The sequence below is a fragment of the Zootoca vivipara genome, chromosome 8 (genome assembly GCF_965207765.1).
Source record: "Zootoca vivipara chromosome 8, rZooViv2.hap1.1, whole genome shotgun sequence".
NCBI lineage: Eukaryota > Metazoa > Chordata > Lepidosauria > Squamata > Lacertidae > Zootoca > Zootoca vivipara.
Genome location: NC_142591.1, coordinates 81326683 through 81351308, shown reverse-complemented (window position 1 = coordinate 81351308; position 24626 = coordinate 81326683). Strand labels below are relative to the sequence as shown.

Below are 24626 nucleotides of genomic sequence, written 5' to 3'. Positions count from 1 at the left end.
TAGTTGCCATGACCACATCTCCTCAAAAACTAGCATTGTGTTGTCAAGAGCATTTGTCCTGTAACTGCATGCATTTTGGGGTGTGTATCGGAGTGCAGAATCAGCAATATGGTTTATTCCTCTCACCCCCAAATAGTAGATTCAGTGGTACCTCTGGTTAAGAACTTAATTCGTTCCGGAGGTCCGTTCTTATCCTGATACCGTTCTTAACCTGAGGTACCACTTTAACTAATGGGGCCTCCCGCTGCCGCCGTGCTGCCGCCGCGCAATTTCTATTCTCATCCCGAGGTAAAGTTCTTAACCCAAGGTACTACTTCCAGGTTAGTGGAGTCTGTAACCTGAAGTGTTAGTGGACAATGGCACTTGTGACATTTTTGTGTGATAATGGTGGCCCATCCACTTGAAATTCTGCTGCTCCCTCACTGATGTCACTTAGATATAAGCTAAAAACAGTTTTTTCATAGACTTTTGGAGATAGTGGCTAACACTCAGCAGGCCTAGCATTGTGTTGTCAAGAGCATTTGTCCTGTAACTGCATGCATTTTTGGGGTGTGTATCAGAGTGCAGAATCAATAACATGGTTTGTTCCCCTCACCCCCAAATAGTAGATACAGTGGTACCTCAGGTTTAGAACGTAATTTGTTCCGGAGGTCCGTTCTTTCCCTGAAACCGTTCTTAACCTGTGGTAACACTTTAGCTAATGGGGCCTCTCGCTGCCACCGTGCATCTGGCACACGATTTCTGTTCTCATCCTGAGGTAAAGTTCTTAACCTGAGGTACTTCTTCCAGGTCAGTGGAGTCTGTAACCCGAAGTGTTTGTAACCCGAGGTGTTTTTAAACTGATGTACCAGTGTACTCCAATCTGAAATCTCTGGCTGGGTCTTTTATCTGGAAAATGGCACTTGTGACATTTTTGTGTGATGATGGTGGCCCAGCCACGTGAAATTCTGCTGCTCCCTGCACTGATGTCACTTAGATATCAGCTAAAAACAGATTTTTCCATAGACTTTTGGAGATACCGTAGTTGTTAACACTCAGCAGGCCTGGGTATGGTATACTTACAGCATCATTCTAATCCAAGGCCTGTAGGAATTAGCAAATTTCGAATAGGTGGACTTTAGTTTACACCAACATAGCTCAACCTGGCTTGGCTCCTGGTTCAACCAGAGGTCCACTGCAGTGTAAGATCTGACAAATCTTGCCATATAGGCTGTTAGCAATATGCAGGGTGGCCTGAAAACAGCTTGCTCCAGTGAGTGTTAGGGAGTCATTCATCCACAAACAGGGAGAAGATTCCAGAACAGTCGTATATAAGTGGGAGAGTCACTCCGAGCATGCACAGCTTCAGCTGGAAGTGCCAATAAAAGGAGAACTAGATGACTGACCACTGCTGGTTCATGACCTGCCAATAGACTGTGTCTGCCTCCATCATTGCTTAAAAGAAAGAAGGGCTGAAACTTAAGTATTCCATTACAGCTATTGCTATAATGATTGTAAATAATGATACCATGACCAGTCAAGCAATAAATCACTTGTCTGAGTGTTACGGCATATGTGTTTCTTCTCAAAGTGTAGCTTCTATTGCTGACTACTGCTTCTCAGAAAATCTGCTAAATGGATGGAAGCGGCTAACAAGTTGCCTACCCACAAGTACACCCATGGAGTGACAATGTGATGGACTGTGACTTTTCAATAGTGAGTTAGTGTGTGCTGTTCAGAAAGGACTGGAGTCAGATGCAAAGTACAATGAAATTGAAAGATTTATTTAAATTGCAGCTGAGAAATGATTAAGATAAAACTCTGTGATATAAGAATGAAAAGAATACATAAATGAAATGCAAGTGAGCAATGGAGAAATGAAAAAGAACAACAGAGAAACAAAAAAGAACAATATAAGATGCATATAATTATTATTATTATTATTAATCCATTGTGTCTTCAATTAGTATACCACCCTATATCTTTAGATATCAGGGCTGTTCTCAGCCACTGCAGTCAGCGTGAGCAAGGGACTGTGGTCATGGATGTGGCTATGCCAATCCATCATGTCCCACTGCTGTCTAACTTGGAGTTGTGTTCTTTGTCCAGTCTACTTGTGTGCTTTCTTAAATGCTGAGACGTCAATCAACATTATGGCATGGGGAGGTGGTGGGGAGAGAATCTTTAGCCCAACCCTTCTAAAAATATAGGGGTGAAGAAGGCTACGCTCAAGTAGACCTTCTGTCCAAAGCCCATCTCCACAGTCTTGCTCAATCCAAAGCAAATGTTACAATACAAAACTCCTAGTTTGAATTTCCTATGTTGGACAATAGATAGAAAGGCATTAAAATAAGTCATTCACACCACAGACTACACTCTGTACATTATTGTGCTTATGATAATAAAGAATTGGTTAGTCCTGCCTTAAGGCATTAAGTTGCTATCATAACCAAGTTTTCAGTTTTGGATGCCGATTCTTCCTCATCCTGGAAAATCCTCTGGAGTGCAACTTTCATGGAGACCGTGGACTGGCACTTCTTCTGCCTCCTCCCTACTAGGAAATAGATCACCGGGTTGACACTACTATTCAGAGAGGCACACACAAAGCCAACTTCCAATAGAATCATATTGTTCTCATTAAAATAGATGGCAGTGTAAATGGCATTTAGTGGGAAGGCAAAGATGAGGAAGAAAAGAAGGGTAAGCAAAATAGTGGTGAGCAGCTTCCCACGCTGCTTCTGCACTGATTTGCAGCAGACTTTGAGGGTCAGTATCAGAGTGGAGGTGACCATCAGAGGAGTGCAAATGAGGGCATTTACAATAAGCTGGTACACTAAGTTAGAGTTTGGAAAGCTCTGAGTCAGTAGGAGAGTAAGGTGAATGCCTGAGAGCAGGAAAGAGAGGGACCAAATCAGGGAACAGATAATGGTGGATAAACGTGGTGGTCGGTGGCATCGATGCCAAAGTGGGAAGAGGACAGCCACAGACCTGTCGATGCTGATGGCTGTCAGTAGAAACTGGCCCGCAGAATACGTGAAGAAAAATAGTTCAAATAATACTTTTCTGATCAAAACAGCAACATGGGATTTCTCATAGAGAGTTACAATAGGCAAAATAATACTGAGGAGAGCTGCAAGGACACCAAAGTCAGCAATGGAGAGGTTCAGGATGTAGGTGGTGAAAGGATTCCTCTTAATGTGGAAGCCCAGAAGCCGGATGACCATTCCATTCCCCAGGAAGCCAAAGATGCAGATGATGATAAAGGCACTGTTGGCAATGCTTTGTGCTAACTTCAAAGAAACAGCTGAGCCATCATCTGAAACTCCAGAATAGCGAGTTGGATTTTCATACTCTATCCTGGAAGAGATTACAGAACATTATGTATAAACAGAGGAGGGCAACCAAGATGATCAAGAGTCAGGAAACCAAGCCTTATGAGGAGCAGTTGAAGGTATGTTTAGCCTGAAAAAGAGGAGACTGAGAGAAGATATGATAGCCATCTTCAAATATCTTAAGGGCTGTCACATGGAAATGAATAGGACTCAAACCAATAGCTTCAAGTTGAAGGAGATTCTGATGAAACATTCCAAAAAACTTTCTGACAGTTAGAGCCGTTCAACAGTGGAACAGACTCCCTCATGAGATTATGGACTCCCAATCATTGGAGGCTTTTAAGCAGAGGTTGCTCCCTGGAAGGACAGATCGTGAAGTTGAAGCTGAGGCTCCAATACTTTGGCCACCTCATGAGAAGAGAAGAATCCTTGGAAAAGACCCTGATGTTGGGAAAGATTGAGGGCACTAGGAGAAGGGGACGACAGAGGACAAGATGGTTGGACAGTGTTCTCGAAGCTACGAACATGAGTTTGACCAAACTACGGGAGGCAGTGCAAGACAGGAGTGCCTGGCGTGCTATGGTCCATGGGGTCACGAAGAGTCAGACACGACTAAACGACTAAACAACAACAACAACAAAGCAGAGGTTGGATGGCCATCTGTCATGGATGCTTTAGCTGAGATTCCTGCATTACCGGGGGTTGGACTAGATGACCCTTGGGGTCCTTCCAAGTTGATCTTATCACAAAATAAGGGAACTTTGAGTTTCAAAGCAAGGCAGTATCATACACCAACATTATCAGTTAGGAAATGATTCTCATAACAGGGAAAACCTTTTTCCTAGAGGTTTTCCTGGAAAACTACAAATTCAAAGACATTTCCAAGTAAAGAGAAAGCACCATTTTTTTTCTTTAATCCAAAATTGTTGAATTATGAATCTAAATGAATGATCAAGTTAATCCAATTTAATGTTGCAATGATGCTTTTCATAATTGCAGAACTAGTCATTGGGGGAGTGGGATTTGAATCTCCTTGCATTTTACTTAGACATTACCTAATTTAAACTTCCTGAACCAATATGCAAACAACAACATTTTCTTTGAAATTCATATTTACCCACATTTTTGGATGAAGTTCTCCAACTAAAGTGTTTACAAAAAAATGCATGTATTTTGGGAATATGCTTGTAAAAGTGTGTTCATTCTTCAGCACAAATGATACATTTTTTAAAAAGAATGTCACACTAACAGATTTTTACATATTACATGAAGTTATTTCTTTTTAATCCAAATTGTTGCAGAAATGTAGAGAATTCAAAACCTGAGAAATTGAGAGAACCCAAAATGGAAATCTCCACCTATCCCTATGGAGACTATAAAATGAAGTTATGGTCCTGTTTTAATCACATATGCTGTGTGTTGAAGTTAATGTATATAGTGCTGAACATGAAATTATTTTTTAAAATGCACTTACCACAGTCGAGTCTTCATTTTTTTTAAAGAGGATTTATGTAAGAGAAAATAAAATTACAATTAGAATCCAGTTACAGAGGCTACTTTTGGTTTCACAGATTAGTTGTTTATAGCAACTGAGCAACTGAGCAACTGAGCAAAGAGGTCAAGGAAAAGAAAGAATGCAAAAATATGGAAGTTTAATTTTAATAAAGTACATTGCAATTTTACAAACCAAATATATGTACTGAATCAAAGTATATAACATTGGAGAACATTTTATAATAGCGTGGTGCATGTATGTTGCATGAGATACTCTTACAGTGCATTCAATATGACCTTAACAGATTGTAGAACTGGGCCCAAACAAAATGAATTTCAATAGGGATCAGTTTCAGGTCTACACTTAGGCAGGAAAAAACCAGTTGCACATATATAAGATAAGGGAAACCTGTCTCACCACTAGTACATGAGAAAAGGATCTAGGGGTCTTAGTAGACCAAAAGCTTCACACGTCAGCCATGTGGTACAGCAGGAAAAAGCTACTTCTTTCTAGGCTGCATCAACAGACATATAGTTCCTAATCAAGGGAAGTAATATTGTAGTTCTATTCTTTTCTGCCTTGGTCAAACCACACCTGGAATACTGTGTCCAGTTCTGGGTGCCACAATTTAAGAATTATATTGAAAAGCTGGAGCCTGTTCAGGGTGTGTGTGTGACCAAGATAATCGGGGGTCGGGAAACCAAGCCTTATGAGGAATTGTTGAGGGAGTTGGGCATGTTTAGCCAGGGGCAGAGGAGAATCAGAGGAGATAGAGAGGAGAACAGAATTGTAGAACTGTAGAGTTGGATGAGACCCCAAGGGTCATCTAGTGCAGCACCCTTTAGATATTAAAGGGCTGTTACATGGAAGATGGAGCCAACTTGTTTTCTTCTGCCTCGGAGGACAGGACCTGACCCAATGGATTCAAGTTGCAAGAAAGGAGATTCCAAATAACTATCAGGAACAACTTTCTGACAAGAAGAGCTGTTTAACCTTGACATTTTTAAAGCAGAGGTTGGATGAAAATCTACACTGCAGGTGGTAGGACCAGAAGACCCTCAGAGTCCCTTCCAACTCTACAATTCTATGATTCTATGTATCTACAATATATATATTTCTTTACACATTATCCTTGAATACTTACCTGCTTACCCTTATTTGGTTTTAGGCTTTTAGAATGTTTGGGAGTGTCAGTGGCTGAATTGGACAGTCAACCTCTCCATTTTCTCTTCTACAAGCTGCTATAAGTGTCAAGCCCTACCCTAACTCATGAAAACATGCAGAGAGAAATTGCCACGATATCAGAAATTAAGCACCTAAATCACCATCATATAAAAGCAAATGGGGAAGCAATTGAACAAGCAGATCTACAAAGAGAGTTTTTCTGCAAGAGTGCTTACCGTGCTATCATTCATTATGGGAAAAAAGGCACTGTTGACAATGCTTTGTGGTAACTTCAAAGAAACAGTTGAGCCATCATCAGAATCTCCAGAATAGTGATTTTGATTGCCATACTCTAGCCTGGAGGAGACAACAGGATATCTTTTCTGGATATACACTAACTATAGGATATCATCAAAAGTCAGGATTATCCAATTGCGAAAAGATAATGTGATTTTCTTCTTGTCTAGTTCAACACTTGTGTAGCTAAGGTACTACACAGTTTTCGCAAGTCTTCAAAATAAGCTGGTTGGTAGCTTTTAATTTTATTATTTTTTTAAAAAAAATATTTTTAATGGTTTTCTTTTCACATAAGACATATTCAATGTCATCATTTAACATCCATTTTCTAGTTTCCCCTCCTCTTTGACTTCCCCCAACTTCCATTTCTGGTTTATTACTCCAAATGTTACATTCTGCTGTTTATACATAATGTTCTGTTATCAAAACAAAATAAAAAAAATTCTTTCCAATAGCACCTTAGAGACCAACTAAGTTTGTTGCTGGTATGAGCTTTCGTGTGCATGCACACTGCACACGATAGGTCATACCAACAATAAACTTTGTTGGTCTCTAAGGTGCTACTGGAAGGAATTATTTTTTATTTTGTTTTGACTACAGCAGACCAACACGGCTACCTGCCTGTAACTAGTTCTGTTATGACTAATTGTATTTCCTGTTCTCTGTAAATAAAGTTGAAAATATTGATTTCATAGAATCATAGAGTTGGAAGAGACCACAATGGCCATCCTTTCTAACCCCCTGCCAAGCGGGAAACACCATCAAAGCATTCCTAACAGATGGCTGTCAGGAATTTAAATCCTGCCAATAGCTTTTCAATTTTTGAAACAACTAAACTGATATCTTATCACAAAATAAGGGAAGTTTGAGTTTCAAAGCAAGGCAGTATCATATCCCAACATTATCAGTTAGGAAATGATTCTCATAACAGGGAAAACATTTTTCCTAGAGGTTTTCCTGGAAAACTAAAAATTATTCTTAGGTGTGTGTTGAAGTTAATGTATACAGTGCTAATACTGAACAAGAAATTATTGTTTAAAATGCACTTACCTCGTTATATACTTCATTTTTTTGAAGAAGAAGAGGATTTATGTAAGAGAAAATAAAATCACAATTAGAATCCAGTTACAGAGGCTACTTTTGGTTTAACAGATTAGTTGCTTATAGCAACTGAGCAAAGAGGTCAAGGAAAAGAAAGAATGCAGAAATACGGTATTTTAATTTTAATAAAGTGCATTGCAATTTTACAAACCAAATATACGTACTGAATCAAAGTAGATAACATTGGAGAACATTTTATAATAGCGTGGTGCATGTATGTTGCATGAGATACTCTTACAGTGCATTCAACATGACCGTAACAGATTGTAGAACTGGACCCAAACAAAATGAATTTCAATAGGGGGACCAGTTTCAGTATTCATCTTATATCTTATATCTTATCATCTTATCTTATAATCGGGGGTCTGGAAACCAAGCCTTATGAGGAATTGTTGAGGGAGTTGGGCATGTTTAGCGTGGGACAGAGGAGACTCAGAGGAGATAGAGAGGAGAACAGAATCGTAGAGCTGTAGAGTTGGATGAGACCCCAAGGGTCATCTAGTGCAGCACCTTTTAGATTTTAAGGGCTGTTACCTGGAAGATGGAGCCAACTTGTTTTCTCCTGCCTTGGAGGACAGGACCTGACCCAATGGATTCAAGTTGCAAGACAGGAGATTCCAAATAAATATCAGGAAGAACTTTCTGACAAGAAGAGCTGTTTAACCTTGGCGTTTTTTAAGCAGAGGTTGTTTGGTAGTGGAAATAGCTGAAACATTAAACATCTTAAATTCAATCTCAAGCCTCATCCTAACTCATGAAAGCAAGCAGAGAGAAATTGCCACAGTATCAGCAAACAGACACCTAAATCATCATCATGTAAAAGCAAATGGGGAAGCAATTAAAAGGGAGCTTTGGTTTAAGAGTGCTTACCTCGTAATAATCCATCATGGGATAGTCCATAAAATGTACTGGTCCCCCAAGAAACCCAAGCTAGAGTTGTAGCTGGAACAGCCGCTAATGAGCTAGTCAGCAACAAAATTAAGCAGGAATCAAAAGAGGACACTGAAGCACCAGAAGAGTTTGAAATAGATCTGGATAACAAACGTCATAGGAAGTAGGCGTTAGAAAAGGAAGAAAAGAATTCAAACCTATGGAATTGGTTCAACATCTTTCCTTGATAAGACATTTGCTGCACATGCTTCATTATCAGCTTTCAACCACAGGAAATATCTCACCAATTACTATGCTCATTTCTGCTCACATAGTTGCTGTGATCAAATCTCTTCATTTTGCTGCAAAGGGCATTTGTTTTGTATCTGCATGCATTTTGGGTGTGCGTATCAGAGCACAGAATCAACAATATCTTTAAGATCCAATATCTGGATCTTTAAATTGGATAATGACAGTATTATTTTTTGTGATGGTGGCAGCCCAGCCTTGTAATTTCCTGCCACTTGAAATGCTGCTGGTGTTTGACACTCAGCAGCCATAGATCTGATATACTTACAGCACAATTCCAATCAGAGGTCTGCTGGAATTAACAAGTTTGGAATAGGTGGACTCCAAACCTCCAGATAGTGGTTTCATGTAGATGTTAAACAAGATGGGGGATAGGCTTGAGCCCCGTGGAACCCCACATTGAAGGTTCTACGGGTCTGAAAAGCATTTCCCAAGCAACACCCTCCGGGAATGACCATCCAAGTAAGATTGGAACCACCCACCCCTAGTTCGGACAGCTACTTCAGAAAGATAACATGGTCGATGGTATCAAAAGCAACTGAGTGGTTGAGAAGAATTAACAGGGACATGTTTCCCTTGTCTCTCTCTCGACAGAGGTAATCAAACAGGGCAACCAAAGAAGTTTCTGTGCCAAAACCGGGCCTAAACCCTGATTGATATGGATCCAGAAAATCAGTTTCTTCCAAAAGTGCCTGGATCTGGTCTGTGACCACTCATTCCAGAACGTTGCTCAGAAAAAGGGAGATTAGTAACTGGCTGGTAGTTAGTTCGGTTTTCCAAATCCAGGGAAGGTTTCTTAAGGAGTGGTTTTACCACTGCCTCATTCAAACAGACAGGGACCACCCCCTCTCGTAAAGAGGCATTGATCACCTCCCTGGCCCAACCAGCTGTTCCCTCCCTGCTGGTTCTTATCAGTCAAGAGAGGCAGGGGTCTAGAGTGCAAGCGGTCGCCCTGACTAATCCGAACACCTTGTCCACATACTTGAGCCTTACCAACTGAAACTCATTCAACACAACATGCTCTGGACACCACATGAAATTCATCTGCTATAACAGCAGAGTCAAAATCTTGGTGGAGGCAAGGAATTTCATCTCCAAAATGCTTTGCAAACAAGTCACCCTCTTCCTTCCCAGTCAAGAAAACAAGGTCCAGAGTGTGGCCTGCCACCTGCGTTGCACCAGTGACATATTGGGATAGTCCCATGGTTGTCGTGGAGGCCATGAAGTCCTGAGCCGCCCCAGACCCGTTTTGAAGCAACAACTGCAGCCACACCTGTGGAGGCTTTGCCACCATCACCACAGTCACCATCATCGGTACAAAGGAATGTAGTATTTAATGTGGAAGAAGGAGAGATGGGGAAGGTGTTGAAGGGAATCAACTCAAGGAAGGCCACAGGGCCGGATGGGGTAGCTGGAAGGGTATCAAGAGACTGTGCAGATCAACTAGCAGGAGTTTTCACTGGGATTTTAAATCGACCCCTAGCCCAGGCTACGGTTCCATCCTGCCTAAAGTCTTCTATTATTGTTCCCATACCAAAAAAAATCTAATCTGGAAAATCTGAATGGCTTTCGTCCAGTAGCACTCACACCTGTAATCATGAAGTGCTTTGAAAAGCTGGTGCACAATTATGTTATTGCCTGCTGTAACGAACCTCACTCCTCTATTACTAACTGTGTGCTGAAGGAATTCAGTTATTGTTCCAACAACCCACTATTCATTCTTTCTCCTAAATAAACTCCCTGTTTATACTGTATATGGGTTTGCTAGTACATAGAGTACAATTCCAGCTTTCCAAATAACATGGCTCTGTATCCTTAAAAACTCCAGGCAAATTTTACAGGGACAATCTTGTGCCCTCAGTAAGGTTTCCCTCTCAACTCAGGTTCACCTCAGCAGCTGTTTGCCTCAGCACTCTAGCTACTTCCAGGCACTCTTTCCCTCCACTTGCCTCCTCTGTGCCTGACTTTGAGGTACAAACTATCCACCTGCTCCTCAGGCTTAGTTTTATCTCCCCTCTTCAGTCACCACCTTTTTGAGTTCAGATACGTTGCTGGAATAAGGAGGAACATCTAATTTGACACAACATAGATGAAAGCTTTATTTAACTGGAGAACATGTATATTTCTTCATGGTTTCATTTCTTTAAGCTCTTAGTTCATCATATTCGATTAATCCATAAAACTAGTACATTCGATTGACCCTAGTATCCAACCAAAACCTCTCATTTTCTCACTATATTTCTCTCACTCCCTCGTCCCTCTTCTTCCCTCTCCCAATTGTCACTAACTGCCATTCCCTCCTTATAGAATGTCCATAACCCCGCCCCCATGATCATGTGCTGTCACTCAAGGTAGGAGATGTATTAACCCTTTTTCATACAGGTGGACACTAAAATATTTCCTACTAGGGTGAGTTTGTTGCACCTGCCTACCAGAGGGACTAGACACATTCCAATTTGCCTATAAAATGAAAAGATCGACAGAGGATGCTGTGGCGATTGCCCTACATGCTGTTTTTGCACATTTGGAGCCAGACTGCTTTTTGTAGATTTCAGCTTGGCATTTAATACCATTCTACTGTGACGTTTAAAGTGGGAGATCTGGGGTTCCCGCCATCACTCTGTGGGTGGATATTAGACTTTCTGTCAGATCGCCCCCAGAGGGTTTGGCTGGGCCCTTACACCTCTAATATGCTTAGGACTAACACAGGAACACCACAGGAATGCATACTTAGTCCGCTCCTTTATACTCTCTACACGTATGATTGTGTCGCTGCTTACTCTAGTAACAGGGTTGTCAAATTTGCAGATGACACAACCGTGATTGGGCTCATCTCTGATAAGGAGGGTGAAACGGACTATAGAGATGAGGTTGAACAGGTGACAGAGTAATGCAGAGTTAATAACTTGCTCATAAATACAAAGAAAAGGAGCTCGTGGTGGACTTCAGAAAACAGAAGAACGATGTCCAGCCACTTTTGATTGATGGAATCTGCATGGAGAGGGTAACAACGTTCAGATTCCTGGGCATTGAGTTACAGGAGGATCTGTCCTGGAGTGTCAACACAATGGGGCTTGTGAAGAAGGCGCAGCAGAGACTGTACTTCTTGAGAATTGTAAGGAAAAACCTTCTTCCGCAAAAGCTGCTGCTTGCCTTCTATCACTGTGTCATTGAGAGTGTGCTCACTTATGGGTTATGAGTATGGTATGGAAGCTGTACTTCCCAGGATAGGATAGGGTTGTGTAGAATTATTAAAACAGCGGAGAGCATTATTGGCTGCTCAGTCTCCACCTTAGAACAAATCTATATCACCAGGTGCCACAAGAAAGCACTGGACATATCAAGAGATCCATTGCATCCTGGTCACTGCTTCTTCGAGCTTCTGCCATCGGGATGGAGATACAGAATAATGAAGGTGAGAACGAGCCGTCTCAAGAACAGTTTCTTCCCTAGAACAATTTCAGCGTTAAATGGAAAGTCTGGACTTTGAAGTCATTTTATTTTTACTTGCCATTTCATATTGTATTGTTTAATTAATGTTTTGTAGTTATTTTAAATTTATGTGGAGTGCCTTATCTGAGTGGATGGAGCAGCCGAGTAATTTCGTTGTTCCCACAGGGGGCAATGACAATAAAGATTATCTTATCTTACTCTTACCCAGCTGCCTTGGCATGGATGTTGAAGTCTCCCAGAACCAGCAGTCTGGAAGTCCTCAATACCACCTCTGAAACCAGCTCTGTCAGCTCAAGCAGGGAGACTGCTGGGCAGCAAGGTGGGCAGTAAACCGGCAGAAGCCCTTATAATCTGTCCCGATTGTCCAATGCCAGGAACACACACTCTGTATGATAAAGAGATACAAACTCTGAAATATAAGAATGTAGTAATGAAATAAAACTGAGCAATAAAGAAATGCATTCCCTAGGCTGGCACATTATGGAAGCTGTTGATGTGTGTTTCTGCTATTACCACATTGCAAAAAAGAAAAAGAAAAAAGTGTTGGTCTTGCTTCTTGTGTTACTTCCCTTTTCTTATGTCAGAAGATTTCATATCAGTGTATTATTCAAGGCAACTGCTATCCTCTTCTTAGAATGCAATAAGGCGATACCAAGAACTGCTGTAATAGGGAAGTGCTTAAGTTTCTTTGGAAAGTGTTTTTGGCTTGTCTTCAACTGGTGCAATAGTTCCTCATTGACACCCATTTCTTGTTTCAGATAAATAAGTTACTCATCAGTGGACACTGATGAATGGGCACTGGGAGAATGGAGGTTAGCGACTGACACGGAAGAAGGGATCAGTGTTAAATGTATCTTGGCAGATATTCAGTATGACATCAGGTAATTGACAGTTGTGTGGCCCGACTCACCTGCCAAACCTAGCCCATTGTGGGGGTGATAATAATAATAATAATAATAATAATAATAATAATAATAATAATAATAATAATAATATAAGGATTAAGGGTCTGGACCCAAAGTGCAACCCAAAGTTATGCACACCGACTTACTAGGAATTAGAATGACTCATTAGAACAAAAGTGATAAAGTTAGAGATGGTAATCTTTTGGAGGCATCGTAAGTGAGTGCTGGAGGCTTGAGTTATCTCTCTCTCTCTCTCTCACGCACACACACACACCCACTGCAGGAGCTAGATTTGAGGACAGTAATTTCTCCCTGCCACCCATCGGGCGCTTTGTGCCATTCTGATGATGACAGTTACTTGCTCAGCCTGTTTTCTTTGTTAGCCATTTATGTGAGCAGCTTGCCGACTCTCAATTGCATTAGAAGCCTTTGGACATTGTGATGGGTCACTTAGGTTGTGGCAGTGAAAAGCTAATCAGCTTAAGAGGAGCCCAGTCATCTTCTCTCCTGATCAGAGGTGACTCTTTGCTCTGCTATGCAGAGTGGACTGCCTTGTTTCCCCTGACTGCTTTATTCTCCTGCCCTATCCCAATCCTTCTTCATAAGGGTTGACTAGAATGATGTGTATGGTATGGAACCATCTCTCCCCCCCCCCACCAGTACTCTGGTGTTTTGTTTTGTTTCCCCCAAAAACTTTGTTGGAAAGATAGAGAAACATTGATGTCCTGAATCACTTCTGCTAATTGCACATTGCCCTCTGAAGGTGTAGACAGCAGAATTTTGTGGATTTTTATGCACAGACTTATAATTTCTATATAATTCTATACATGCATATAAAAGGTAGGGCTCTTTTTCAGCTGGAACAGACCAGAAATCAGTTTCAGCACCTCTCAGGTGGGTGCCATAGCAATTATAAGAGAACAGGGGGGGGGGGTTCTGCACCTCTTTTTCTAGAAAAGTAGCAGAAAAAATAGGGTTTATAGTGGTGGAATATTCCATCATGCAGTCTTTTAATAAATCTGGGGAAAATATTTTCTTCTGTTTTCTTCAAACATTCGAGTTCTACATGTGAAGAATTGTTTACTTCATTCCCTTTGCAATGAATCTGTTTTCCAGACAGTGGCGGAGCTTCATGCTCCGCCCTGGGGGGCGGGGGCGGGGCTGGCGCCCATTCCAGGGCCATGGCATGCCTCCCAGAGGGCCGTGGCGTATGTTCCAGGCGCGGGGCGCTCCTCCTGGAGGGGCATGACACACATTCTGGGGGGCGGGGCAGGCATTTTGGGGGCAGGGCGAGTGCCCATAATGGGGCCCCTTGGAGCCCGCCACTTGGGGCAGACCGCCCAACCGCCCTACCGCCCCTATCTTCCTACGCCCCTGTTTCTAGACCATTTAGCAAGTCATCCCTCTCAACTCAAAATCTGTTGAAGCGGCATTTTTTTTTATTTCATTTTCTAAAACATACAAAACATTAATCCTAACAAAAAGGCAATCCAAAGGGCTTTTAACGATACTGTTAAAACAAGGATAAAAATTAACAGAGTAAATGAATAATAATAATAATAATAATAATAATAATAATAATAATAAGTACAGAGGAAAACAAGTACCAAGAAATACCATTCCATCTGCCCAGGTTGGGCAGGACCAATTCCATCTGACCCATTTGGGTCAGGACCATTTCCATCTGACCCCCTTTTGGGTCAGGACCAGCTCCGACTTACCTAATGGTAGGTAAGTCAAGTAAACACCCTAAGGGATTGGAGGTACAGTTCACAGGCACTCTCCTCCCGCAAGGAATGTTCCCCAAGGCTCATCTCTGTAATGGCCGCACCATCCTTGCCTATGGCAGGATGAATGGACTAGAGTCCCTGAGCCCCAGGATTCCTTTAATGGAATACTTCTATAAGGAGCAAGTTAGGGGGGTAGGCATTTTTATGCCATGCCCCTCCTATACCAATTTTTAACGGCCAACCTAACAAGTTGTGACAAGTTGCTTGTCAGTAGGCAAAACCAAATGGCAACAGCCAATCAGCCAAGTGGCAAAATTCCTACTGGGCCCCTGAAGACAGACGACCCCCGCAAACGGGCAAGCAGTGTCGATTAAAGCCTACAGGAGCAGCGGCGGGCGGGTGGGAGATTCGAAGGCTTTCCGAGAGTGAGGCTAAAACGAAAGCAACTGAGCATTAAGTAAAAGGCTGCTGTCAATCAAAACTGCGACATGCCCCATGACTCAGCCTAAGAACAGCTCACCCCCTCCCACATTTCTTTTGAGCTCATCCGCAACCCCCACTACGCTCTATGGAGCGTAATGGGCTTTACAAAAGCATCAAACCCAGAAATGATATTATGGAGAAAGTAACTATATATGCAATAATTATATGCAAAAGCATTCCAAAACATTATGGAGGTAATTAAAGTTCTGGGCCTCAGACCACATCCAGTTCTCAATCCTTGGGCTGAGTCCTTTGACATCAGTCCAACAGCAAGTTAATTCCTCTCTTTTGAAACATCAGATTTACTTTCATTAAAACACACACACACACACACACACACAGAGAGAGAGGGGGGGGGAGACTGATTGCTGGAGCTGGGTTGGAAGACAGTAATCTTTCTCTGCCACCCATCAGGTGCTTTGTGCCATTCTGATGATGAGTGTTACTTTCTGAGGCTGAACCCCACCACCCCACCACCATCACTGCATGAACTGATATAGCAGATAATTTTAAAATATAAATAATAAATAAAATAAAAGTAATAAATAGTTAAGAAACAATTAAAAGAACCACAAAGAACTGCAGGCTTCACTCATCTGACATCTCTGGGCATATATAAATTCAATAAATAATAATCAGCCATTGAAAAAATGGAGGGAGGTTTTACTTCTATGTCTCCACAGAGACAACAACAACAACAACAACAACAACAACAACAACAACAACAACAACATATTATTATTATTATTATTATTTAGACCCCGCCAATCTGGCTCTTTTCCCCCAGCCATTCTGGGCAGCTTCCAAGGGAGCCAGTGTGGTGTAGTGGTTAAGAGTGGTAGACTGGGGAATGGGGAATGGGGTTCGCGTCTCCGCTGCTCTACATGCAGCTGCTGGGTGACCTTGGGCTAGTCACACTTCTCTAAAGTCTCTCAGCCCAACTCACCTCACAGAGTGTTTGTTGTGGGGGAGGAAGGGAAAGGAGAATGTTAGCCGCTTTGAGACTCCTTAGGGTAGTGATAAAGCGGGATATCAAATCCAAACTCCTCCTCCTCCTCCTCCTCCTCCTCCTCCTCTTCTTCTTCAACAGAACATTGAAATACAATAATATATTGAACGTTAAAAGCTTCCCTAAACACTAATAATCTGTACTGTTCACATAATTATGTTCATGAGAGGAATAATCAAGGAAGTATGGGCAAGTTAAGGGAAGCAGTAATTAAATCAATCCAGTTAATCCGGGAGGAAGATAAGTGGAAGTTGTATGAGAGGAGAGGATAGTTTTATTTGTTTTATTTTAGTTAGTATTGTATCCTTATTTACTGTATGACACTTAATTTGAGTTAAGCCGAGAAATGAATAGATAGAGAGGTAGGCTATAAGAGATGAAGTTGCATAATAGAGTATATTTACAACTTTATGTATTATCTGAAGGTTTGTAAATTATGATTTGTAAATTTTATATTTTTATGTTTTTGATTATTTTCAATAAAGCTATTATTATTATTATTATTATTATTATTATTATTATTATTATTATTGTTATTATTATTAAAAAGCTTCCCTAAACAGGGCTGCCTTCAGATGTCTCCGAAAAGTCTGGTAGTTATTTTTCTCTTTGAAATCTGTGAGAGGGCATTCCACAGGGTGGGTGCCACTACCGAGAAGGCCCTCTGCCTGGTTTCCTGTGACTTGTCTTCTCGCAGTGAGAGAACTGCCAGAAGGCCCTCGGCACTGGGCAGTGTCTGGGTAGAACAATGCGGGTGGAGACAGTCCTTCAGGTATACTGGACCAAGGCCATTTAGGGCTTTAAAGGTCAGCACCAAAACTTTGAATTGTGCTCAGAAACGTATTGGGAGCCAATGTAGATCTTTCAGACTGGTGTTACATGGTCTAGGTGGCCACTCCCAGTCACCAGTCTAGCTGCCGCATTCTGGATTAATTGTAGTTTCTGGGACACCTTCAAAGGTAGCCCCACGTAGAGCGCATTGCAGTAGTCCAAGCGAGAGATAACTAGAGCATGCACCACTCTGGCGAGACAATATGTGGATGTTAACAAATAGATTTATAATACAGTGGTACCTCGAGTTAAGAACTTAATTCGTTCCAGAGGTGCGTTCTTAACCTGTAACTGTTTCTAACATGAGGTAACACTTTAGCTATTGGAGCCTTCCGCTGCCACCGCGCCACCACCCCACGACTTCTGTTCTTATCCTGAAGAAAGGTTCTTAACCTGAGGTACTATTTCTGGGATTGCGGAGTCTGTAACCCAGGCATCCCCAAACTTCGGCCCTCCAGATGTTTTGGACTACAATTCCCATCTTCCCCGACCACTGGTCCTGTTAGCTAGGGATCATGGGAGTTGTAGGCCAAAACATCTGGAGGGCCACAGTTTGGGGATGCCTGCTGTAACCTGAACCGTCTGTAACCTGAAGCATCTGTAACACGAGGTACCACTGTAATAAGATACTGAGTTCAGAGTAGAACAAGTACCAAGAAGAAATAGAAGATGAAGCTTTCTGGGAGGGAAAAACCAATTGGAAAAACCAATCGGTTTTTTATTAAAGCCCTTGTGTTACAAAGCAAACATATAAACAGGGAAAGATACATCTGTCATCTCCATTTCAGTTCACAATCTTTTTTCACTTTCAGCTAGGTAGCCGTGTTGGTCTGACACACTCTCTCTCTATATATATACTGTATTCCAGTAGCACCTTAGAGACCAAATAAGGTTGTTCTTGATATAAGCTTTTGTGTGCATGCACACTTCTTCGATTTTTTTTTTTTTTTGCAGTTATCAGATCCGGGTTTGGACCTGAAAGTCTCTTTTTTTGCTGCAATCTTCCTCTTCCTTGAAAACCCTCTGGAATATGACCTTCACGCTCTCCCTAGACGGACTGTGTTTCTTTCTTCCAACCAGGAAATAAATCAAAGGGTTAACACTGCTGTTTAGGCAACTGCATAAGAGCCCAAACAATATTGCAGTATCATTGTCACCATTGTGGGAGATATATAATAGAATGCAGGTTAATGGAAAAGCTAAGAAGAGGAAGAAGAGGAGGGCAAGTAGGATGGCTGTTAAAGCTTTTCCCTTCTTCCTTTGTTTTGATCTAAAGTAAACTTTTATAAACAGGACCAGAGTGGAAACAGTCATGAGTGGGAGGCAAAGGATAGCATTCACTAGAAGCAGGTAGAAAAGGGGATACGTTGTAACTCTAAAAATAAAAAGAATCATGCCGATTACAGTGAGCAGGAAAGAAATGATCCATATTGTGGCACAAACAAGGGTGGAAAAGTGTGGTGGTCGGTGGCATCGATGCCAAAGGGGGAAGACGACAGAAACACACCTGTCCATGCTAATGGCTGTCAACAGATATTGACCTGTGTTGTAAATGAAGAAAAACAAATTATGAACAAATAAATATTAGTAATTGTGTCTGAAAATGAACTCAGAATTCTCATAATCAAAAGAGAAGATAAGCACATGAGAGCCCCAAGGTCAGCAACAGCCAGATGTAGTATGAAAGTGGTGAAAGGATTCCTCTTCATGCAAAAACCAAGAAACCAGATGACAGTTCCATTCCCTATCAGTCCAAAAATGCTAATAACTGGAATTAAGACAAAGAGAATAATGTCTATTATAGGATATAGTGATGATCCATGATCAAAACCATCCTGGGGTTTTAGGAGGTCAGTTCCATTTTCTGCTCCAATATCTTCCCATGAAGCATTCAAAGTGGACCAGGATTCCAGGCTATCATTGCTCATCTTGCTGGATCTCTGCTTTTTAGCTAATGCTTGCAAGGCTCTTCCTACAAGAGGAAAATAAAGAAATGTGGATAAAGAAATTAATAAAAAGTTTTGGCTATAAAGCTCAATGATACTAAGGTGATACACTCAAACAATAATAAAAGAGACATGCTATGGTGAGAATTCATGACTGATAAATAAACATGTGAAGAATATTGTTCTATGTTTGTCAAAATTTATCGGCTTCAAAGGCTTTGGGGGGATGCAGTTTGTCAATGGGTTATGGATCTTTCCTCCGAGTAAAAAAATCTGCAGGCACAGCATTTCTGAACTAAAATCCTCATTTTCTGGTCTCTGACTCAGCCTTAAGATATGGAACTAACCTCTCCTGTCGTAGACATTGTGAGTGGGATGGTTGGGTGGTGGTGAAGAGGAGTGGGAACAGCTCTTGTGATTAGGGAAACAAAGGCAGAATGATTTGGGAAGGCATCTGTAATTTTATTATTATTAAAATGTGATTTTGAACAAAAGTGGATAAAATAAAACTCAAGTCGAATTGAGATTGATAAGAAATTTGAAAATCAAAAAAGACCCACAATAGATTAGTGAGACATCAAGATTTAGTCTTTCCTGTCTAGTACTTTCTGCTCTGACTGGATTTGGAAACCAAAAATTCCTGCCGTCTTCACCAGCCACCAACCTGTATCCTTCTAACCGAAGACTCCATGGAGTTAGCTTGGCCCACTTATCTGCAAAAGGTGCTCAGCATTGCCATTCAGCTACACTTGCCTCCTACCTTTGTTAATGAATGAAATCAAATTTAGCTATTTACATACCTGTCTAAAACTGTGGATCAGCATCCCTCAGGCATGCTGAGTGGGAGCAGCAAGTGGTGCTGGAATAAGCAGGTAATCTGGATATTTGCAGAAATTGTTCAGATGCCTCATCTGGTTCTTAGCAAGATGTGTAGGATCCTTCCCATGTGTATCCATTTCTGTGTAATCCATCTGCCAGCATCATGTAATAAGATGGTGTTAAGTCTCGAACCTCAAGACGGCCACACGTTCCAACGTTGAAGAGAAGTTTTATTTACAGTAACAAAATACAACAAGCTACAGTCTCAAGCCACGGCTCTCACTGAGTGTTCGGCGTTGTTCCGCCTCCCTTTATCCCTCTGTGGGAACCACACCTTCTTCCTTCTATCAAGTGACGTCAGCCTCCCTCTCTCTTGTAACCCGCCCTCTGTCTCTGCTTCACGCCAAGTGGATTATTAAGAGCTTCGGGAGAGCTGTTTCCTGATATCTCTCTAAACTGTTCACTCCCCCTCTGCATTCCCCAATTCTGGGCCACCATCCAAATCAGTCAGCTGTGAATGTTCACTTGTTGACCCTATGCTGACCGATGGTTGTATTGCACATTGCGTCTCAGGATAGCATTTGACAAACTCTTGCCTTCTAAAGTTCAGTGTCCCAAGCAGGCACACTTGAGAATAGAGAGTTTTCAAATGGTAAGCAAGCCCAAGTTCTCTTTGTCCCTATCTGGAGAAATATCAGTATTGATTAGAAATATCATTATTGATCACCTTACCCATTAACAGAAAGACCAACCAGTGTATTCAGAGAGTAATCAGCTTGCCATTGGATCTGCTGGGGAAGAACGTAGGCTGGGGTGCAGAACTATATCTGAAGAACAAAAAGAGAGTCCTGCTAGATCAGTTCACTGTCCTCTTGTCACAGTGGCCAAACAGATGCTTCAAGAAGCCCACAAACAGCTTCTGAACGCTTCTGCCCTATCCCAGATGCATCAGTTCTTTAAAGCTTCTAATTTTTTGGAGTCCTCTTCATTCCATGCTGTGTGTGAGAGAGACCTATTGCAACCCTCCCTTCTGCCTGGTTCTTCGTTTTTCTCCCCCTCAGTCATTCAATATCACATGCCACTGAATCTTCTTCTGTTTGTTCTGGGGGTTTAATGCCCCTCTCAGAATTACTGAAGCATGCCTCTTATACAATGGTGGTATAGTTTTGAAAACAGGAGTCCAAACATGGGAAGTATCAACTTGATATTACTGCGCATGAGACTCAAATATTGGATATAGAAGACTCTGTATGAGAGTGGTATGCTGGGCACATGTTCATGACCGTTAAATGTCAGGACATTGTTATCTGCCACCAGAGGTATCTTGCTTGAACATCTGCAGAAGATAGTTGGGTGTTTTCTGTGAGAGAAGACGGTTACAAAAGCATCAGACCCAAAACTTACATTATGGGGAATGTAACTACAGTATATATCCAATAATTATATGCAAAAGCTTTCCAAACATTATGGGGGTAATTAAAGTTCTGGGCCTCAGACCACCTCCAGTTCTCAATCCTTGGGCTAAGTCATTCAGTATCAGTATAACAGCAAGTTAATTCCTCTTTGAAACATCAGATTTACTTTCATTACCCCCCCCCCCCCCCGAGAGAGAGAGAGAGAGAGGGAGAGAGCATGATTGCTGGAGCTGGGTTGGAAGACATTAATCTTTCTCTGCCACCCATCCGGTGCTTTGTGCCATTCTGATGATGAGTGTTACCTGCTCAGACTGATTTTTGTTAGCCTTTTATGTAACCAGCTTGCTGCCTCTCAATTGCATTTGAGTAGGGGTCAGCAAACTTTTTCAGCAGGGGGGCTGGTCCACATTCCCTCAGACCTTGTGGGGGGCTGGACTATATTTTGAAAAAACAACAACCCAGAGATGCATTTTAAATAAAAGGACACATTCTACTCATGTAAAATCATGCTGATTCCCGGACCATCCGCGGGCCGGATTTAGAAGGCAATTGGGCCAGATCCGGCCCCCGGGCCTTATATTGGGGCACCTGCATTAGACCCTTTGGACATTGTGGTAGGTCACTTAGGTTGCGCCAGTGAAAAGCTAATCAGCTGAAGAGGAGCCCAGTCGTCTTCTCTCCTGCTCAGAGGTGACTCTTCCAACTCAAAGTCTGTTGAAACGGCATTTCTTTTTATTTCATTTTCTAAAACATACAAAACATTAATCCTGCAAAATAGGCAGGGGCTTTTAACGATACTGCTAAAATGAGGACAAAAATTAACAGAGTAAATGAATCCTAAATTAAAAAAAGAGTGAGTACAGAGGAAAACAAGTACCAAGAAATACACCAAGAGATAGAAAATGAAGCTTTCTGAGCTATTTTGAAGTCTTCACATCCAGGTTTGAACTGGAACTTCTCGCTTCTCTCTGCAGTTTTCCTCCTCTTTGAAAAGCCTCTGGAGTATGACCTTCATGCTCTCCTTAGATCGAGCCCTCTTGTTTCTTCCAATCAGGAAATAAATCAGTGGGTTGATACTGCTATTCAGGCAACTGCATAATAACCCAACAGATATAACAAATTGCACATTGTAATCTATAAGTGGAGTGAAAAAACGGATTAATAAAATGCAAGTAAATGGGAAAGCTAAGAAGAGGAAGAAGAGGAGGGCAAGTAGGATGGCTGTTAAAGCTTTTCCCTTCTTCCTCTGTTTTGATCTAAAGTAAACTTTTATAAACAGGACCAGAGTGGAAACAGTCATGAGTGGGAGGCAAAGGATAGCATTCACTAGAAGCAGGTAGGAAACACTAAAAATAGAAGGAATCATGCCGATTACAGTGAGCAGGAAAGAAATGATCCATATTGTGGCACAAACAAGGGTGGAAAAGTGTGGTGGTCGGTGGCATCGATGCCAAAGGGGGAAGACGACAGAAACACACCTGTCCATGCTAATGGCTGTCAACAGATATTGATCCGTGTTGTACATAAACATAAAACAATACAAGAACAAATCCATATAGGGAGGTGAAAATGAAAATAACGCCAGAAGAAGCATTATCAAAAGAGAGCATAAGCACATGAGAACCCCAAGGTCAGCAACAGCCAGATGTAGTATGAAAGTGGTGAAAGGATTCCTCTTCATGCAAAAACCAAGAAACCAGATGACAGTTCCATTCCCCATAAGTCCAAGAATGCTAATAACTGGAATTAAGAGAAAGAGAATAATTCCTGCTATAGGATATGTTGATAATTCATGATCAAAACCGTCCTCGGGGGTTAGGAGGTCAGTTCCATTTTCTGCTCCAATATCTTCCCATGAACCATTCAAAGTGGACCAGGATCCCAGGCCATCATTGCTCATCTTGATGGATCTCTACTTTTGAGCTACTCCTTGCATGGCTCTTCCTAGCAGGAGAAAATAAAGAAATGTGGAGTCAGTTTTGGTGTAGTTGTTAAGAGCGGTGGAATTATAATCAGGCGAACTGGGTTCGCTTTCCCGGTCCCCACATGCAGCTGCTGGGTGACCCTGGGCTAGTCACACTTCTCTGAAGTCTCTCAGCCTCACTCACCTCATAGAGTGTTTGTTGTGAGGTAGGAAATGAAAGGAGATCGTTATCCGCTTTGGGACTTTTTGAGGAGAGTGGAAGGCGGGATATCAAGTCCAAACTCCTCCTCTTCTTTTCACCATGAAGCTAAACTATGTTAAACTGTGATATACAATCAATAATAAAAGAGACATGCTAGAGCAGAAATTCGTGACTGATAAAGAAACAAAGAAACACTTTAGGAATATTGTTCATTTATTTGAACAAGCCAGGACCAAATAAAAATCAAGTCAAATTCAGATTGATAAGAGATATGAAATTCAGAAAAAGACCCACAATAGATTATCCAGACAGCAAGATTTAGTCCATCCTGCCTATTACTTTCTGCTCTGACTGGATTTGGAAACCAAAAATTCCTGCCCTCTTCACCAGCCATCAACCTGTAATAATAATAGTAATAATAATAATTTATTATTTATACCCCGCCCATCTGGCCGGGTTCCCCCAGCCACTCTGGGCGGCTTCCAACAAAACAGAAATTCTAAAATACAGAAATCCATCAAACATTAAAATACAGAAATCCATCAAAAATTAAAAGCTTCCCTAAACAGGGCTGCCTTGAGATGCCTTCTAAAGGTCTGGTAATTGTTGTTCTCTTTGACCTCTAGTGGGAGGGCATTCCACAGGGTGGGTGCCACTACCAAGAAGGCCCTCTGCCTGGTTCCCTGTAACTTGGCTTCTCGTAGTGAGGGAACCGCCAGAAGGCCCTTGGAGCTGGACCTCAGTGTCAGGGCAGAACGATGGGGGTGGAGACGCTCCTTCAGGTATACCGGACCGAGGCCGTTTAGGGCTTTAAAGGTCAACACCAACACTTTGAATTGTGCTCAGAAACGTACTGGGAGCCAATGTATCCTTTGAACTGAAGACTCCATGGCTCACCTATCTGCAAAAGGTGCACAGCATTGCCATTCAGCTACAGTTGCCTCCTACCTTTGCTAATGAATGAAATCAAATTCGGCAATTCGCATACCATACCTGTCTAAAACTTTGGATCAGCATCCCTCAGGCATGGTGAGTGGGAGCAGCAAGTGGTGCTGGAATAAGCAGGTAATCAGAAGATTTGCAGAAATTGTTTAGATGCCTCATCTGGTTCTTAGCAAGATGTGTAGGATCCTTCCCATGTGTCTTCAGTTCTGGGTAATCCATTTGCCAGCATCATGTGATAAGATGGTTGTATCGCACATCGCGTCTCAGGATAGCATTTGACAAACTCTTGCCTTCTAAAGTTCAGTGTCCCAAGCAGGCACACTTGAGAATAGAGAGTTTGCAAGTGGTAAGCAAGTCCAACTTATCTTTGTCCTTATCTGGAGAAATATCTTTATTGATTAGAGTGTCACCCGACAG

General features: G+C 41.8%; 2 protein-coding genes and 1 pseudogene across 3 annotated transcripts; all 3 read right to left on the bottom strand.

Moving 5' to 3' along the window:
- Window positions 1-1722: 1722 nt before the first annotated feature.
- Window positions 1723-9856, bottom strand: LOC118089682 (mas-related G protein-coupled receptor member H-like). The gene is made up of 4 exons (XM_060278185.2): window positions 9821-9856; window positions 6207-6368; window positions 4786-4796; window positions 1723-3336 (listed from the first exon to the last, which is right to left on the bottom strand). The coding sequence occupies exons 1-4, from the start codon at window positions 9854-9856 to the stop codon at window positions 2412-2414; spliced, it is 1134 nt and encodes a 377-aa protein (XP_060134168.1). The 3' UTR covers window positions 1723-2411.
- A 7930-nt stretch (window positions 9857-17786) lies between these two features.
- On the bottom strand, window positions 17787-19843 carry LOC118090334 (mas-related G protein-coupled receptor member H-like; annotated as a pseudogene). The gene is made up of 2 exons (XR_015951604.1): window positions 19705-19843; window positions 17787-18930 (listed from the first exon to the last, which is right to left on the bottom strand). The product of XR_015951604.1 is annotated as a mas-related G protein-coupled receptor member H-like (transcript).
- A 2081-nt stretch (window positions 19844-21924) lies between these two features.
- On the bottom strand, window positions 21925-23159 carry LOC118089681 (mas-related G protein-coupled receptor member H-like). The gene has a single exon (XM_035124450.3). The coding sequence runs from the start codon at window positions 23036-23038 to the stop codon at window positions 22070-22072; it is 969 nt and encodes a 322-aa protein (XP_034980341.2). The 5' UTR covers window positions 23039-23159; the 3' UTR covers window positions 21925-22069.
- Between the last annotated feature and the right edge of the window lie 1467 nt (window positions 23160-24626).

Excerpts from the sequence above, each read along its gene's own strand:
- LOC118089682 (XM_060278185.2), bottom strand. The coding sequence starts at position 9,856 with ATGGTGACTGTGGTGATGGTGGCAAAGCCTCCACAG. Across the intron at positions 6,369-9,820 it reads TGGTGGCAAAGCCTCCACAG|TTAGTGTATATCCAGAAAAG; the intron begins GTGTGGCTGCAG and ends GATATCCTATAG.
- LOC118089681 (XM_035124450.3), bottom strand. The coding sequence starts at position 23,038 with ATGAGCAATGATGGCCTGGGATCCTGGTCCACTTTGAATGGTTCATGG.